The sequence below is a fragment of the Dreissena polymorpha genome, chromosome 15 (genome assembly GCF_020536995.1).
Source record: "Dreissena polymorpha isolate Duluth1 chromosome 15, UMN_Dpol_1.0, whole genome shotgun sequence".
Classification (NCBI taxonomy): domain Eukaryota; kingdom Metazoa; phylum Mollusca; class Bivalvia; order Myida; family Dreissenidae; genus Dreissena; species Dreissena polymorpha.
The window spans coordinates 12064277-12080050 of NC_068369.1; the positions used below are offsets into that span (position 1 = coordinate 12064277).

The following is a 15774-nucleotide window of genomic DNA, read 5'->3' on the forward strand; positions in this document are numbered from 1 at the left end:
AAAGTATTGGTGTTTGTTATAGGAGTAGTGGTGTTGGTGTTTGCAGTAGTGGTAGTTGTGGTGGGAGTAGTGTTGGTTTTGTTTTTAGAAGTGAAAGTTTTTGTTGGAGTAGTGCGAACTGTGTTGGGAGTAGTTGTAGTTGGGTTGGGAGGAGTCGAAGATGTTGTGGGAGAAGTGGTAGTTGTGTTGGGAGAAGTGGATTTTGTGTTGGGAGAATTGATTGTCGTGTTAAGATTAGTGATGTTTATGTTTGGAGTAGTGATGGCTGTGTTCGGTGTAGTGGTTGTTGTGGTGGGAGTCGTCGTGATTGTGTTGGTAGTAGTGGTGGTTATGTTGGGAGTAGTGGTTGTTGTAGCGGAAGTATTGGTTGTTGTGTTAGAAGTAGTGGTGGTTGTGTTGGAAGTAGTAGTGGTTGTGTTGGGAGTAGTGGTTGTTGTAGCGAGAGTAGTGGTGGTTGTGTTGGGAGTAGTGCTGGTTGTGTTTGGAGCAGTGGTGGTTGTGGTTGGAGTAGTGGTGGTTGTGTTGGGAGTAGTAGTTGTTGTGTTGGGAGTAGTGGTGATTGTGTTGGGAGTAGTGGTGGTTGTGTTGGGAGTAGTAATGGTTGTGTTGGGAGTAGTGATAGTTGCGGTGGGAGTAGTGATAGTTGTGGCGGGATTAGTGATGGTTGTGTTGGGAGTAATGATAGTTGCGATGGGAGTAAGTGATGGTTATTGTGGGAGTAGTGGCGTTTGTGTTGGGTGTATTGGCGGTTGTGTTTGAAATAGTGGTGATTGTGTTGGGAGTAGTAGTGTTTGTGTTTTGTGTATTGGTGGTTGTGTTTGAAGTAGTGTTGATTGTGTTGGAGTAGGGTTTGTGGTGATGGGAGTATTGTTATTTGTGTTTAAAGTAGTGGTGTCTGTAATAGGAGTAGTGGTGTTTGTGTTTGCAGTAGTGGTAGTTGTGGTGGCAGTAGTGGTGTTTGTGTTGGGAGTAGAATTGATAATGGGACTTGTGATGGTTAATAGAGTAGTGATGGTATCGGGATAAGTGGTGGTAATGGAAGTATGTGGTGTAGACGTTGTAGTGATGGTAGTGGATGTGGAAGTTGTGGCGATACCTTTTGTGGTAAGTGTTGATGTGGTCGTCGCCGGCGATTTAGTTGTGTGTTCGGTGGTAGATGATGCCGGTGCAAATGGTTCTATAAGAAAAAAAGTATAGAAGCGTCTCTTTTAAACAATCATCGTTATAAATATAGTTAAATGACATGCAACAATTTTTGGAATAGTGTCGCAAAGTCTAACTTTCCCAAAGAGATATGCGCATTTGTACCTTTAAAGCTGTTTATAATAAACATGGCATTTGTTCCAAAGTACTGACTATGAATACATGTATGTCCATTTACAGTCTCACATGCATCTCAAATTTGATTCATTTGCAAACGTGTTGCGATTCTGGAGGTGGTGTTGCTCTTACCGTTAGAAAACCAATATTTCCCCCATGTGTGCTCCATATTGAACCTGAGCTGAGAACCATACTCGACCAATAAAAAGGTAAGTTGCACTTGGCACTTACCACATTTCTATCTCACGAAGGTCCAGAAATCAGCCCGTGTGTTTATCAATTTGAACTATTGTTTTAACCAACAAAACCGTAATAAAATCATGTTCATCTTCCGGCTTAGGGACTCTTATCGGACACGTTAGAAAATTATACGTAACCTATCTGGACTTGATTTCAATTGTTGTCATCGTCGTTGACTTACTTGGTACACACTCCGGCGTAAAGTTCCAATTCCCGTTCACGCAAAGCATTGTAGGAAGATTAGTTTTCTCAATAAACCCTGAATTACATCGGACCAAGCGCTGTGAGCCAAGTTCGAAACTGTTCCCAAATATGACTCCATTTGTTATAGGCCCCACTGGTGGACATTCTGAATAAATAATATAAGTTCGATTCACCGTTTTCATTCAAAAACATCGTATAACAAATTTAAGGTATGATACCATTTTTAAGTAATATACTCTCCAAGCAAAAACCTCAATGATAAATAGATGCAGTTATTCTATTCATTTCCTTCCAACCATACACACGGCCTTTATTTTAGGAACACCTTGGCAATACATTTGTTCGTTGTGTTTGAAATTCAGTCTTAGCTAAATAAAATTCGAACGATATTCGATAAGAAAGGAAAGTCAGCAATGGCCAAGATGTTATAACGACCGCTTTCTTAGTCGCTTATATTGACGACACAAAACTGTTTATTGACCGATCGAAACGATGATGCAGACGATTTCGATGTTCGCTTAATCTGACAAAAAATTAAATGGATTAAACTTACATTTTCACTAAGATACCGCTCTGTAGAAAGTTGTCCCGTAATCGTTCATAGTTCATGGACGACACACAGTTTCTCGCAATGTTCATTACTCTTTAATTACTGGTGTGTAGCCTATCATTCGATATCTCGTCATGCGCGTATTGCCATGATGACGAGATTTGCATTAACTACCATTTTCTCGTGTCACGCATGGGACAAGTCCGTCCCTCTCTATAAATATTAATTTCTCTGCATATGTAGGATAAAATATTCAACAACACCATATATCAGTTTCTAGTCCAATTTAATGTCTGACTTAACTAATATTTCAGCTATACAAATACGTTGTGATTGCTACATGATTGAGTCTTTTTCCAACTGTACACCTCCAGGTCTAAACGCTAACTGACTATTTCCCTCTAACATTTGCCCCGTGACAAACAGTTTCTCGCAATGTTCATTACTCTTTAATTACTGGTGTGTAGCCTATCATTCGATATCTTGTCATGCGCGTATTACCATGATGACGAGATTTGCATTAACTACCATTTTCTCGTGTCACGCATGGGACAAGTCCGTCCCTCTCTATTAATATTAATTTCTCTGCATATGTAGGATAAAATATTCAACAACACCATATATCAGTTTCTAGTCCAATTTAATGTCTGACTTAACTAATATTTCAGTTATACAAATACGTTGTGATTGCTACATGATTGAGTCTTTTTCCAACTGTACACCTCCAGGTCTAAACGCTAACTGACTATCTCCCTCATCGGTAAGCTTATTTGAACATATGTGCACTTTGTGACTGTCATGTTTACTGGCCCTTTTGATAAAATTTTCAATATTTTTTATATGAGGTAAATCCATATATTCCACCTACAATTTCTAACCATAATGTGACTTGTTGTTTTGTTTTCGGTTTTGTTAAACTAAATTTACCTTTTTTCTCACACTGATCGGAGTCGTGATTATATCTTTCATCTGTTGAGCACTTGCTCACTCCCTGAAGATACATGCAATCATTATTTAAACAACACTTTTGTGATTACGCTTGATAAAACATCAGTTCTATTGAAAATCATGTGTTCTTGATTTAAGACTCCACTTCCTAATCATATGCACATTTATCAATACAATAAGTATAAATGGCATTAATTTAAATATTTTGTCAACATAAACAGTATTTAATTGTGTGCAAAACAAAACCTTTGTTGAACAAGTAAATACTAGGATAACATCTACATTGATACCTATGGCATCTTATTATTGCGTCCGAATCATACCGGAGTGGTTGATAATATTTAAATTGCTAAAGATACAATTGTCCTTTTTCCATTCCAAAAATAGTGCCCGTATATATTGCATTATTTTCTCTCTTTTAGATAACGAACTGTCTTTTTTTGCAAACTATTTTAGTACTATCAATTTGTAGCATTAACTAAATTTAGAAATATGAAACATGTTTGAAAACAGCTACCATCGTCGATTATATAAAACTGGAATTGTCCAGAATATTTCGATAAGTGGAAACGCCTTTACCTCAACTGCGCTTATGTCGCTTTTTCGGATAAAATTGCATCGTCGATCATCGCTATTACCCGAATTCACCTCGCTAACGTCAAATAGTTCGCAGCTTCTTAAACCCGGGCTATACCCGGCCCCTTTGCACGAAACCCTTACAGCGCATTCGTAAGCGCATTTGTCTTGGTGTTAGGTCTAACAGGAGGTGTAGTCTCAAACTTGCTATGGGGCATTGGTCAATGCGGAAAACTTTGAAGTCCGCTTCTTCTAAACCCTGGCCTTCCACCTCAGTCGTATTACAGAGCGTTGCGATGAAGATCGCTGTCAAAAGCCTCATTATTATGTTTTCTATTGTTATATTAAATGTTCTTGAATGTGTCAATAACATCGAAGCACTTGTAAGTTATTAACTTACTTCACGAAAATATTTTAAAAATGAAAATATATCCGCGTCCCAAGTACATAATTTTATATTACAAAAACTGTTGTAATTGTTCTGTGTAAATCCCTATGCGTTCAGCGTACCCAGTTCAATCTGTTTGAGTCAATACACTATATTGTCCATACCACTTAAAGCTAACCTCTCGGATGACGACCGATAATCAAATCCGAACAAAGGCATACATATATGCGGAATGAAATATATAAAACATAGCTTGGGTAACAAGCATTCAAACAACGTATTAGTATAAAAAATTCTTTATCAATTTCAATTATTTCATGCAAAACTATATTTGTTTATATAAATGAATACACCATTCTGTTCAAGACACGAGATTGGTAATAAGAATTTTTTTAAACTGCAGTTAATGTGATTTTGGAAACATTTAATATGTTTTCATATCATTATTCGTACCACTTATGTCATGACGACATATATTTGTTCAGATATATGCAACAGTTATTAGTGAACGACAAACATTGTCGTAAAGCATTTGCATTCTCTTAAATTAGAAAATACGTTCTACATAAGTTTGTATTGAATTGTTCCGCTGCATAAATATCTCAATAAATATAAGGCGAACATGATTTTAGTCTGTTACGGCGAAAATATGAAAATTCAATTATTTGTCAACGCGTGTGTTTTCGCTTTCTTCGCGTTTGCTTGCGCTTAAAAAGTTATTTGCAATACACACTTTATATTGGAATTTAGTATCCAAATAAAATAATTAAACAATAAAAATCATACCAAATATAATGCTACTTAATTTTAGAAAACATGCATCTGATATGTAAAAAACTATCTGGAAATTGACTACAATCAATACAATAAGGGTAGTGGTTTTTAAGCATTTGGCCATCTTAAACCGCAAATCAGAAACACGTCAGGTGCGTGTTTATCCGAACACATTGATGCACCGATGCTGACCGACAAAATAGATAACGTTGACAATAGGTATTATGTTTCGAAGAAGTCGTTGAAACTTTGTGATGGCAAACATTACCCTTGCAATTTTTGGCGGCAAGAGATGGGGTCAAATTACAGTATTTGTGTATGAACCCATTTATGCCTAGTGGACTCTCCCATCCTTCTTAATTGTATCAATTTATTTCCAAAATAAGGGATGTCTAGTATATTTATTTCTATATTTAGAAAATATTTCTTACAGACATTCCTTTAAGCAAACAGCGCAGACCCTGATGAGACGCCGCATCATGCGGCGTCTCATCTGGGTCTACGCTTTTTTCCAAGGCCTTTTTTCTAGACGCTAGGCATAAATGGTTTAATCTGCAAACTATGTTGCATATAATTTGAAATTATTTGAATAATTTGAAGAAGGATACAAAGACTTCAGAACGTATGCTCCAATATACAGCGTGAATGTAATATTACAACAACAACAACAGCAACAACGATTTGTTTCTTTCTTCTTTAATGAAAATTAAGCGATCATAATATTGTAATGAATAGGAACAAACAAAACAAGAAAAACACAGATATAACTTTGACCTTAGCTTTCGAATGAAAATTCGTTCAGTCTCGTAAATACTAATGATGTAATGATAACGTTAATTAAAACAAGAGTATAAATAAACATCAAGTCAATCAGAAATAACATTAACATCTGAACATTTACTTGCTCGCAAAATACCAAGCTTCCTTGATACATATTTCCGATTTTCCGATTGATATAGGAAGGTTTCATCACTTCGTGTTTCATGTATTTGTACTTATTCTATAAAAAATATTTGTGATAGCCTTTTAGATTTTCATTCACTCAACTGTTCCTTTAACATTTAATTTAGCAGAAACTTTCCTGTATCTTGCAAATAGACTTTCAACGCCGTCGGAGCTCTCGTTGACGTATCGCGTTTGAAGAAGTTTGCCTAGACGAAAGAACGAACTGTATACCCGCAAGAACAACAAGAGGGGAATCAATGCAACAATTATGACATCAATTGCCATTTTCGTCGTCATAGCGTGCATTTGTCATACTAGGGTGTTTCAAACCGATAATCAAATCCGACAAAGTTCATGTATATAAAATTATGTGAAATACAAAATACATATAAATACTACGTTGGTAACAAAGCATGACAACTACATATTATAGTGAACTTCTTTCTCAATTGGATGTGTAGTAAATTAAAATATGTGTAAGTAAATATTAAGTTAAGTGTACGCGGTTGTTTTGATTGATAATAACTTTAAATTTAACAACTGAAGTCTGAATTTTTATTGCAAACAAACGGTAAAATACTTTCATAGTCTCAATATGTATCAGACAAAGCAGTCTCGTTATCTTTCTTCGTTTTTCCTTTTGATTAACCCTTAAAGCGCTGGAGCTGAATTTTAAAGGCCTTTGCAAACAGTTTGGATCCAGATGAGACGCCACAGAACGTGGCGTCTCATCAGGATCCAAACTGTTTGCTATTCTGATAATATTCTTTGAAAAAAATCGAAGAAAATGCTAATTTTAGAAATTCTGCAGACGACATTTTAGCAGACGACAAATTTCCCAGCATGCAAAGGGTTAACAGAAGTTTTTAAGTGAATGCGTCAGGTGATGAATGTGATGACATAAACTGCGGGCAGACGGACGGATGAACATTGAGACGAGAGGACCGTCAGCGTGAAGACGGACGGATGATCATTGAGACGAGAGGACCGTCAGCGTGAAGACGGACGGATGAACATTGAGACGAGAGGACCGTCAGCGTGAAGACGGACGGATGAACATTGAGACGAGAGGACCGTCAGCGTGAAGACGGACGGATGAACATTGAGACGAGAGGACCGTCAGCGTGAAGACGGACGGATGAACATTGAGACGAGAGGACTGCGGGCAGACGGACGGATGAAAATTGAGACGAGAGGACATAAACTGCGGGCAGACGGACGGATGAACATTGAGACGAGAGGACTGCGAGCAGACGGACGGATGAACATTGAGACGAGAGGTCATAAACTGCGGGCAGACGGACGGATGAACATTGAGACGAGAGGACTGCGGGCAGACGGACGGATGAACATTGAGACGAGAGGACATAAACTGCGGGCAGACGGACGGATGAACATTGAGACGAGAGGACTGCGGGCAGACGGACGGATGAACATTGAGACGAGAGGACATAAACTGCGGGCAGACGGACGGATGAACATTGAGACGAGAGGACTGCGGGCAGACGGACGGATGAACATTGAGACGAGAGGACATAAACTGCGGGCAGACGGACGGATGAACATTGAGACGAGAGGACTGCGGGCAGACGGACGGATGAACATTGAGACGAGAGGACATAAACTGCGGGCAGACGGACGGATGAACATTGAGACGAGAGGACTGCGGGCAGACGGACGGATGAACATTGAGACGAAAGGACATAAACTGCGGGCAGACGGACGGATGAACATTGAGACGAGAGGACTGCGGGCAGACGGACGGATGAACATTGAGACGAGAGGACCGTCAACTGCGGGCAGACGGACGGATGAACATTGAGACGAGAGGACTGCGGGCAGACGGACGGATGAACATTGAGACGAGAGGACATAAACTGCGGGAAGACGGACGGATGAACATTGAGACGAGAGGACTGCGGGCAGACGGACGGATGAACATTGAGACGAGAGGACATAAACTGCGGGCAGACGGACGGATGAACATTGAGACGAGAGGACTGCGGGCAGACGGACGGATGAACATTGAGACGAGAGGACATAAACTGCGGGCAGACAGACGGATGAACATTGAGATGAGAGGACTGCGGGCAGACGGACGGATGAACATTGAGACGAGAGGACCGTCAGCGTGAAGACGGACGGATGAACATTGAGACGAGAGGACCGTCAGCGTGAAGACGGACGGATGAACATTGAGACGAGAGGACCGTCAGCGTGAAGACGGACGGATGAACATTGAGACGAGAGGAACGTCAGCGTGAAGACGGACGGATGAACATTGAGACGAGAGGACTGCGGGCAGACGGACGGATGAACATTGAGACGAGAGGACATAAACTGCGGGCAAACGGACGGATGAACATTGAGACGAGAGGACTGCGAGCAGACGGACGGATGAACATTGAGACGAGAGGTCATAAACTGCGGGCAGACGGACGGATGAACATTGAGACGAGAGGACTGCGGGCAGACGGACGGATGAACATTGAGACGAGAGGACATAAACTGCGGGCAGACGGACGGATGAACATTGAGACGAGAGGACTGCGGGCAGACGGACGGATGAACATTGAGACGAGAGGACATAAACTGCGGGCAGACGGACGGATGAACATTGAGACGAGAGGACTGCGGGCAGACGGACGGATGAACATTGAGACGAGAGGACATAAACTGCGGGCAGACGGACGGATGAACATTGAGACGAGAGGACTGCGGGCAGACGGACGGATGAACATTGAGACGAGAGGACATAAACTGCGGGCAGACGGACGGATGAACATTGAGACGAGAGGACTGCGGGCAGACGGACGGATGAACATTGAGACGAGAGGACCGTCAACTGCGGGCAGACGGACGGATGAACATTGAGACGAGAGGACTGCGGGCAGACGGACGGATGAACATTGAGACGAGAGGACATAAACTGCGGGCAGACGGACGGATGAACATTGAGACGAGAGGACTGCGGGCAGACGGACGGATGAACATTGAGACGAGAGGACATAAACTGCGGGCAGACGGACGGATGAACATTGAGACGAGAGGACTGCGGGCAGACGGACGGATGAACATTGAGACGAGAGGACTGCGGGCAGACGGACGGATGAACATTGAGACGAGAGGACTGCGGGCAGACGGACGGATGAACATTGAGACGAGAGGACCGTCAGAATATCCAGTATGCCTCCAACTAGCCTTTCACACGATTATAATAAGTAATTAACACGATTATAATAAGTAATTAACACGATTATAATAAGTAATTAACACGATTATAATAAGTAATTAACACGATTATAATAAGTAATTAACACGATTATAATAAGTAATTAACACGATTATAATAAGTAATTAACACGATTATAATAAGTAATTAACACGATTATAATAAGTAATTAACGCGATTATAATAAGTAATTAACACGATTATAATAAGTAATTAACACGATTATAATAAGTAATTAACACGATTATAATAAGTAATTAACACGATTATAATAAGTAATTAACACGATTATAATAAGTAATTAACACGATTATAATAAGTAATTAACACGATTATGATAAGTAATTAACACGATTATAATAAGTAATATACATTTTGTAGTTCATATATATTCGTGTAAGGGCTTGTGTTTCACTTCTTTATACAGGCGGGTATTGATGATGTATTTTATCACAGAAGTCTGTAATAAAATGTTACCCTATCGTTTGAAAGTATCTTTCATATAGCGTTGAATACCATCTTTCACAACCGGAATTGTGTGTGAAAACAGGTTTCAATGCAAACATGATACTTCCGTTTAAAATCTGCAGTCAGTAATTTTTAAATCCGGGCCTGAAATTGTTTAAATACTTACGATGCGGTTTTTACAGAAGAATGATCGTTTAAAAGTCCAAACATTTGTTTAACTAAATAATAGTTGATATACGATCTAATGACACAGAGATTTCCACGAATCTAAACAATACAATAATATCTTGAGCGTTTCATATAAAATTAAGACAATAGTTGAATATCCAACAATAGTTTAAAAGCAGACGGTATTTTTTCAACACTCGAAATACATAAACGGAACGTAAAGTTATTATTAAACAAATAGTTATCGGGTGATGACAACAATGTTTGCTTTCAATAACCAAAAGACAATGGCACGTGTTAGGGCATGGATTTTCACTATGGTGAATTTTGTTTTATACAAACAAGCTATTGCTGTAATATTTATACTGTTTTTTTGACGGGTTTGAAGTGTTAACCCATTTATGCCTAGTGGACTCTCCCATCCTTCTAAATTGGATCAATTTATTTTCAAAATTAGGGATGTCTAGTATATTTATTTCTATATTTAGAATATTTCTTACAGAAAGTCCTTTAAGCAAACAGCGCAGACCCTGATGAGACGCCGCGGCATCATGCGGCGTCTCATCTGGGTCTACGCTGTTTGCCAAGCCCCTAGGCATAAATGGGTAAATGTTCATAATAAAAAGGTAAAATTGTTACTGATGACCGATATACGAAGAGTAGATCAAGGGACACACCGGTACGTGTATGCATCTGTTACGGAGTCGGGCAAAATTTCCATGGTTCATGTGATAGGGGTATTTGTTTACATGGCTTGTTATATAAATTGTTAAACGTTGTGCACATCTTATGATTTTACTGATCAATGTTATTTTTAGAACCTATACATGTGCTCCATAGTCAGACATAGTCGAACATAGTCAAAGTTTAACCAATTATGTCATATCCTGACGTGAAACCATATTTTGCAAACTTAATCTTATTTTAAGATTGACGTATTAGTTTTAATAAAGTATCACACGCAAACGTTTCATTTTACTCTTATAGTTTTTAATATGTTAGATAATCATTACGTTTATATAATAACTGTTTCTTTTTCGCCTGTTTTGTTATTGCTTGATAATTTTACCTTTAGTATGTCCGCGTTGTTAAGAAGATACAAATCTGTCATATTCAATTCTAGCAAAAATTATGTTGAAAGTGAAAATTATGTTCATGACATCAAATGTCATGGTAAAAATTACGTACCGAGGTTTAAAATATTGGTCAAATGAGACTTTGGTATAATTGATAGTAGTTATTGACAAATGTGTTCATTTAAGTTCTTGAAAATGCCCCTATGTTTGAACAAACACAAAGAAAACAAACTCTTACAATATTAGTGTCGTACCTGGCACGTATCAAGTTGGTGCGCATGCCAAGTGGAGACTTACCTGAGCAAAGTATCGCCAGGTATAGTGTTTAATCTAGAAGGGCAGAGGGGCATGGCGCATGACTTAAAAAAGGCATTTCGCACGGCGATTCTCTTACAAAGGGCACATTGGGTGTTTTCAACTTTTTGAAACTTTTAATCAAAGCTTCAAACTTGGATTTATACATTTTAAATGTCATTTTCGTGAAAATTTCACGCGAACTGTGTTCTTAAAATACACAGCTATTGTGTTGACATGTGCATTTATTATTATATTTTTGGAAAACATTCAAATCGAATGCAAAACACGAAAATGTAACTGATCATGGCAGCTCTAAACTGAAAGTAAACTTTCCGGATGTTTATGACTAGCGTGCATGACGTCACATTCATATTAAACGCTCTCGTCGCTTTCGAATTATAAGGTTAAATGAACCAGGGACATACGTGTTTGTATACGTCCCTGAATAAACTAAATGACACGTGTTTCTTAATGCCTTTAATAAATGCCACTTTTTATACAACCGTTCAAAACGGGACGTATTATAAGATCACCCTTGGCTGGCGGCGGCGGGCGGGAGGGCGGCGTCCACGGCAGTGTCCGCTCTATAATACAAATAGTTTTCATCCGATCTTCACCAAACTTGTTAAGAAGTTTTATCTAGAAAATTGCTAGGTCAAGTTCGAATATAGGTCATGTCGGGTCAAAACTAGTTCACGGCGTCACTTAGTGCATTTCAAGCATTAAGCATGGTGTCCGCTCTCTAATTGAAGTAGTTTTCATCCGATATTCACCAAATTTGGTCAGAAGTTGTGTCTTGATGATATCTAGGTTAAGTTAAAATATGGGTCATGCCGGGTCAAAAATAGGTCACAAGGTCACTTAGTGCGTTTAAAATAATCACCATAGTGTCTCTTACCATAGTCCATTAGTTGTGATATCATGCTACACTTGTTTCGCCGGTTTTACGTTCGAGCTTTCCACGATTTTGAAAAATTGACAGTCGGCATTTTATTTACGGGTATTTTTTTCTCATGCTTCATATGCGACCCGAAGCGAGTTCAAGCCATCCGAACAAAAGAACGTGTGAAAATTGTCACCGAGACTGTGAAAACAGTTCGAGCCATCCGATAATTCGAGCCTCGCGAATTCGAGCCATCCGACAAAATTTTATATGAATATATAGCAATAAAATATCGGTGCTTAGATGAGAGTTCGAGCCAACCGGAAATTCGAGCCAAGCGAGATCGAGCCATCGGGTTTCGAATGTAAATAGTTTAAGTAACTCTTTATATATTGTCTATATATCACTTGTTGGCTCTTTTCTTTTATGTTGTTAATATTACTCGTTTGTACATATTGTTTGAACACTTTCACTGTAATTTGCGTTTATTTGTACGATTGTGATTGCATTTTCATTGTATTGACGCACTTTGTCTGTACTTTGTTAACATATATGTAAATGGTCAAAGGCGTTTTGCCGATGCTCCAATAAAAGACTTGAACACTTACTGCAAAGTATATGAATTATAACTAAAACAAAACATGGTTACTGACCAAGTTATATTGATAAAGATATGAAAATATTATTTCACATTTTTATAACAATACGAATTTTAATATCGCAAACATATAACAAGCTGACACACTTGAACCACCGTTGACCCGAACAATGGCCAAATAGTCGAGCAACTGACGATCGATTTTCCATTGATGATCCGAAGTCTGATTTGCATTACGCATGCTTAAATTAAGTGCTTTTCTGTTCTATAGCAAATATACACAATTTTATATCAATTTGATCACGAACAAGCTATAATCCAATCTATTAATATACATGACTAGAAAGATAAGACCATACACTATTAAAAAGTGCTTGCTTGTCATTTGATGTTGTTGAGCATGAATACAAAATACAAAAAGAAAAATATGTAATTCAAGATACAACAAAGAAGTACCATCAAAAGTGTTATTAAAGTGTATTCAAAAACAAATATACAGTATAGAGACAAGAAAAAAATTAAATTAAATATTTTACGCCAAGGGATTTGAAACCTGGACCTTTAAAATTTAAACCTAAGGCACTTCGAAAAGATGCAGGCGTTTGGTATTTGTCACGTGTTTTAAACGCTATGAAAGTAGTACACATATTTTCTTAATCGTAAATAAATGCGTCGCATGCTTCATTAAGGGGTGTTGCTGCAGTTTTGCTGATTTTTCTCCATCCAATAGATTTTGTCCAAAATTTATATGTAAGATATATATACAAATACTATTTGAAAAATGAAATAACAACATAGGGTCACCGGCCTTGTTTTGGTTTTATTCACCATTATATAACTTGTACTTTTTTGGTAAAACTGAAAAATCTCTTATTGCGTAAAAATAATTAATAACCTATGAAATTGACAACATGTAGTGATTATATAAGCTAAGATACATCATATACCATTTAATTAAACCGCACAATACCAATAAAATGGAGTACACAAGTAAAATTTTAAGAAATATATTTTTTATAATGTTTCTGTTCCCCCAAAAACGTCATTTTTTTACTATTGTAACCATATAAATGGAAAAAAAAAAACATTCTGTCTAATAGAATTCTGCGAAACTGCTCGAATATGTTCATCTACGTACTGTCATCATAAAACACAAAGAAAAAAAGGGGGTCACCGCACTTTTAACAGAGATTTTATGTTTTAACCATCTCTACCGTCTACGTCAAATTTCATAAAATACAGCAACTAGGCAAAACCCAAGTACCGGTACATAGATTGTTAGAAATATGCCATAAACATTAGAAATTGTTTACAATCTTAACTGGGATCACAACAGCTTACCAAAAGACATTAATAAAAAACAATATTTAATCACAAACATAAGACCATACAGTATCAAACTCGACCTTAATCATTAATAACTTGCATGTACTTGTTCACAGATTTCGGCATGTTTTGAAGTTTGTGATTAAATGCTTTAAATTGATGATTGTAAACAACAGGACTAAAGAGCTCCAGTATAAAACAAGACTGTAATTAAAGAAAGAAAAATAAGTTTTAAAAAAGTTATCCCCACCTGGGATCGAACCACTGACAATAGTATTATGAACCAACTCGGTCATTCCTGATGATACTGATAACAAAAATATTGAGTTGTGATAATAGCATCATCGGTGTTGCTATAAATATATCCTCGGTTAAATAAACTGCCGCATTACCCCTTAATATACCTAGTTCGATGGATGATTATTAATAAAAGAACATGTATTCTTAACATTTTACTTAATCATCAGTGTTAGTTGCGTGTTTGGTTATAATGTATGCATGTACATTATATTATTAATCCAAAACACTTGTTCTGAATGTCAGTTTGCCGAATTGTGAAACAAAAGCAACCTAAATTGTTGTTTTTTTTGACATTGGGAAAATGCCACGATGGTTCCAAATTAATGTATAGCTCGAGTTTATCATGTGTCGCTGTGTTCCAAAAACACACCCAACGATAACGGCATAACCCATCAAAAAGAATCATGTATTCGGTATACCTTTAAGGTTAATCCATCATTAACTACAATCGCATACATGTATGGAAAATGACCTTATATTAGTGCAATGTGTAATGTTAAAGGTCGCATTTTTATTACTAAAAGAGACATGATGGACGCATATTTTAATCAATATTTAAATGTTAAAATGTCGCCGCATTAGTAGCTAGGTTTGGTGACTTGCGATTCATTTATTCAGCATAGCACGGAAAATCGAAGATTATGGTGAACAGCACGCGCAACATCACTGCAGACATTACCATGAACGGTAAGAAGCTGGAAGAGGTGACCAGCTTCAAATACTTTGCAGCAACCCTGGGCGCGGATGGTACCAATACCACTGAAGTCCGAATTAGAAAGCCATGGCGACGGTAGCGATGGCCAGACTGCGCAGGTTGTGGAGAAGCAGCTTCATCAGCTTCCCCGCCATGTACAGGTTCTATCCCCGTAGTCTCCGTCCTACTGTACGGCTGCGTGACCTCGATACTATACGACTGACACAAAAGGCACGATAAAGGCCTTTGAAAACAAGTGTCACCGAAGATTGCTCCGCATCTTCTACATACATAACAAGAGCAACGAGTGCGTCCGGAACATTAATGCAGCACATGCTTGGTTTTGACACGTCAAAAGGCACGACTCTGTTGTGCAAGACTGTTCCCAAAGGTACGCTAGAGTGAGGTCGCAGTCGAGGTCTTCATAAAAAAGCTAGATTGACGATGTGAAAAGAGTGGACGTCCCTCCTCTATGATGAGCTACTTCCAGCAGCCCACAACAGACCTGCCTAGCGGAGGATCGCTTTATCGTCTTCAATCTTTTCCCCAACGGTCTTATTGGTCAAGGGAATAATGATGATAATTCAATAACGAAAGGAGCAACAAAAGGGTGAATATCGCTCACATTTTCCCATTTGAATGACTTTGAAGTTTAGTTGAACGTGACGAATGCCATTTAGACTGCGAAGAGTTTTGTCAGAACTATTGCCTTTAGTCTTGTTTTTTTTCAATATGGAATACATTGTCCCTACACTAATAAACTACTCTTTGACCACATACTGGATTT

At 38.2% G+C, this 15774-nt stretch overlaps 1 protein-coding gene across 1 annotated transcript; it reads left to right on the top strand.

The window, feature by feature from the left end:
* Positions 1-261: 261 nt before the first annotated feature.
* Positions 262-15163, top strand: LOC127860892 (uncharacterized). Its single transcript, XM_052399198.1, has 2 exons — positions 262-696; positions 15023-15163. Exons 1-2 carry the CDS (start codon positions 262-264, stop codon positions 15161-15163), a joined length of 576 nt encoding a protein of 191 aa, XP_052255158.1.
* Positions 15164-15774: the final 611 nt, after the last annotated feature.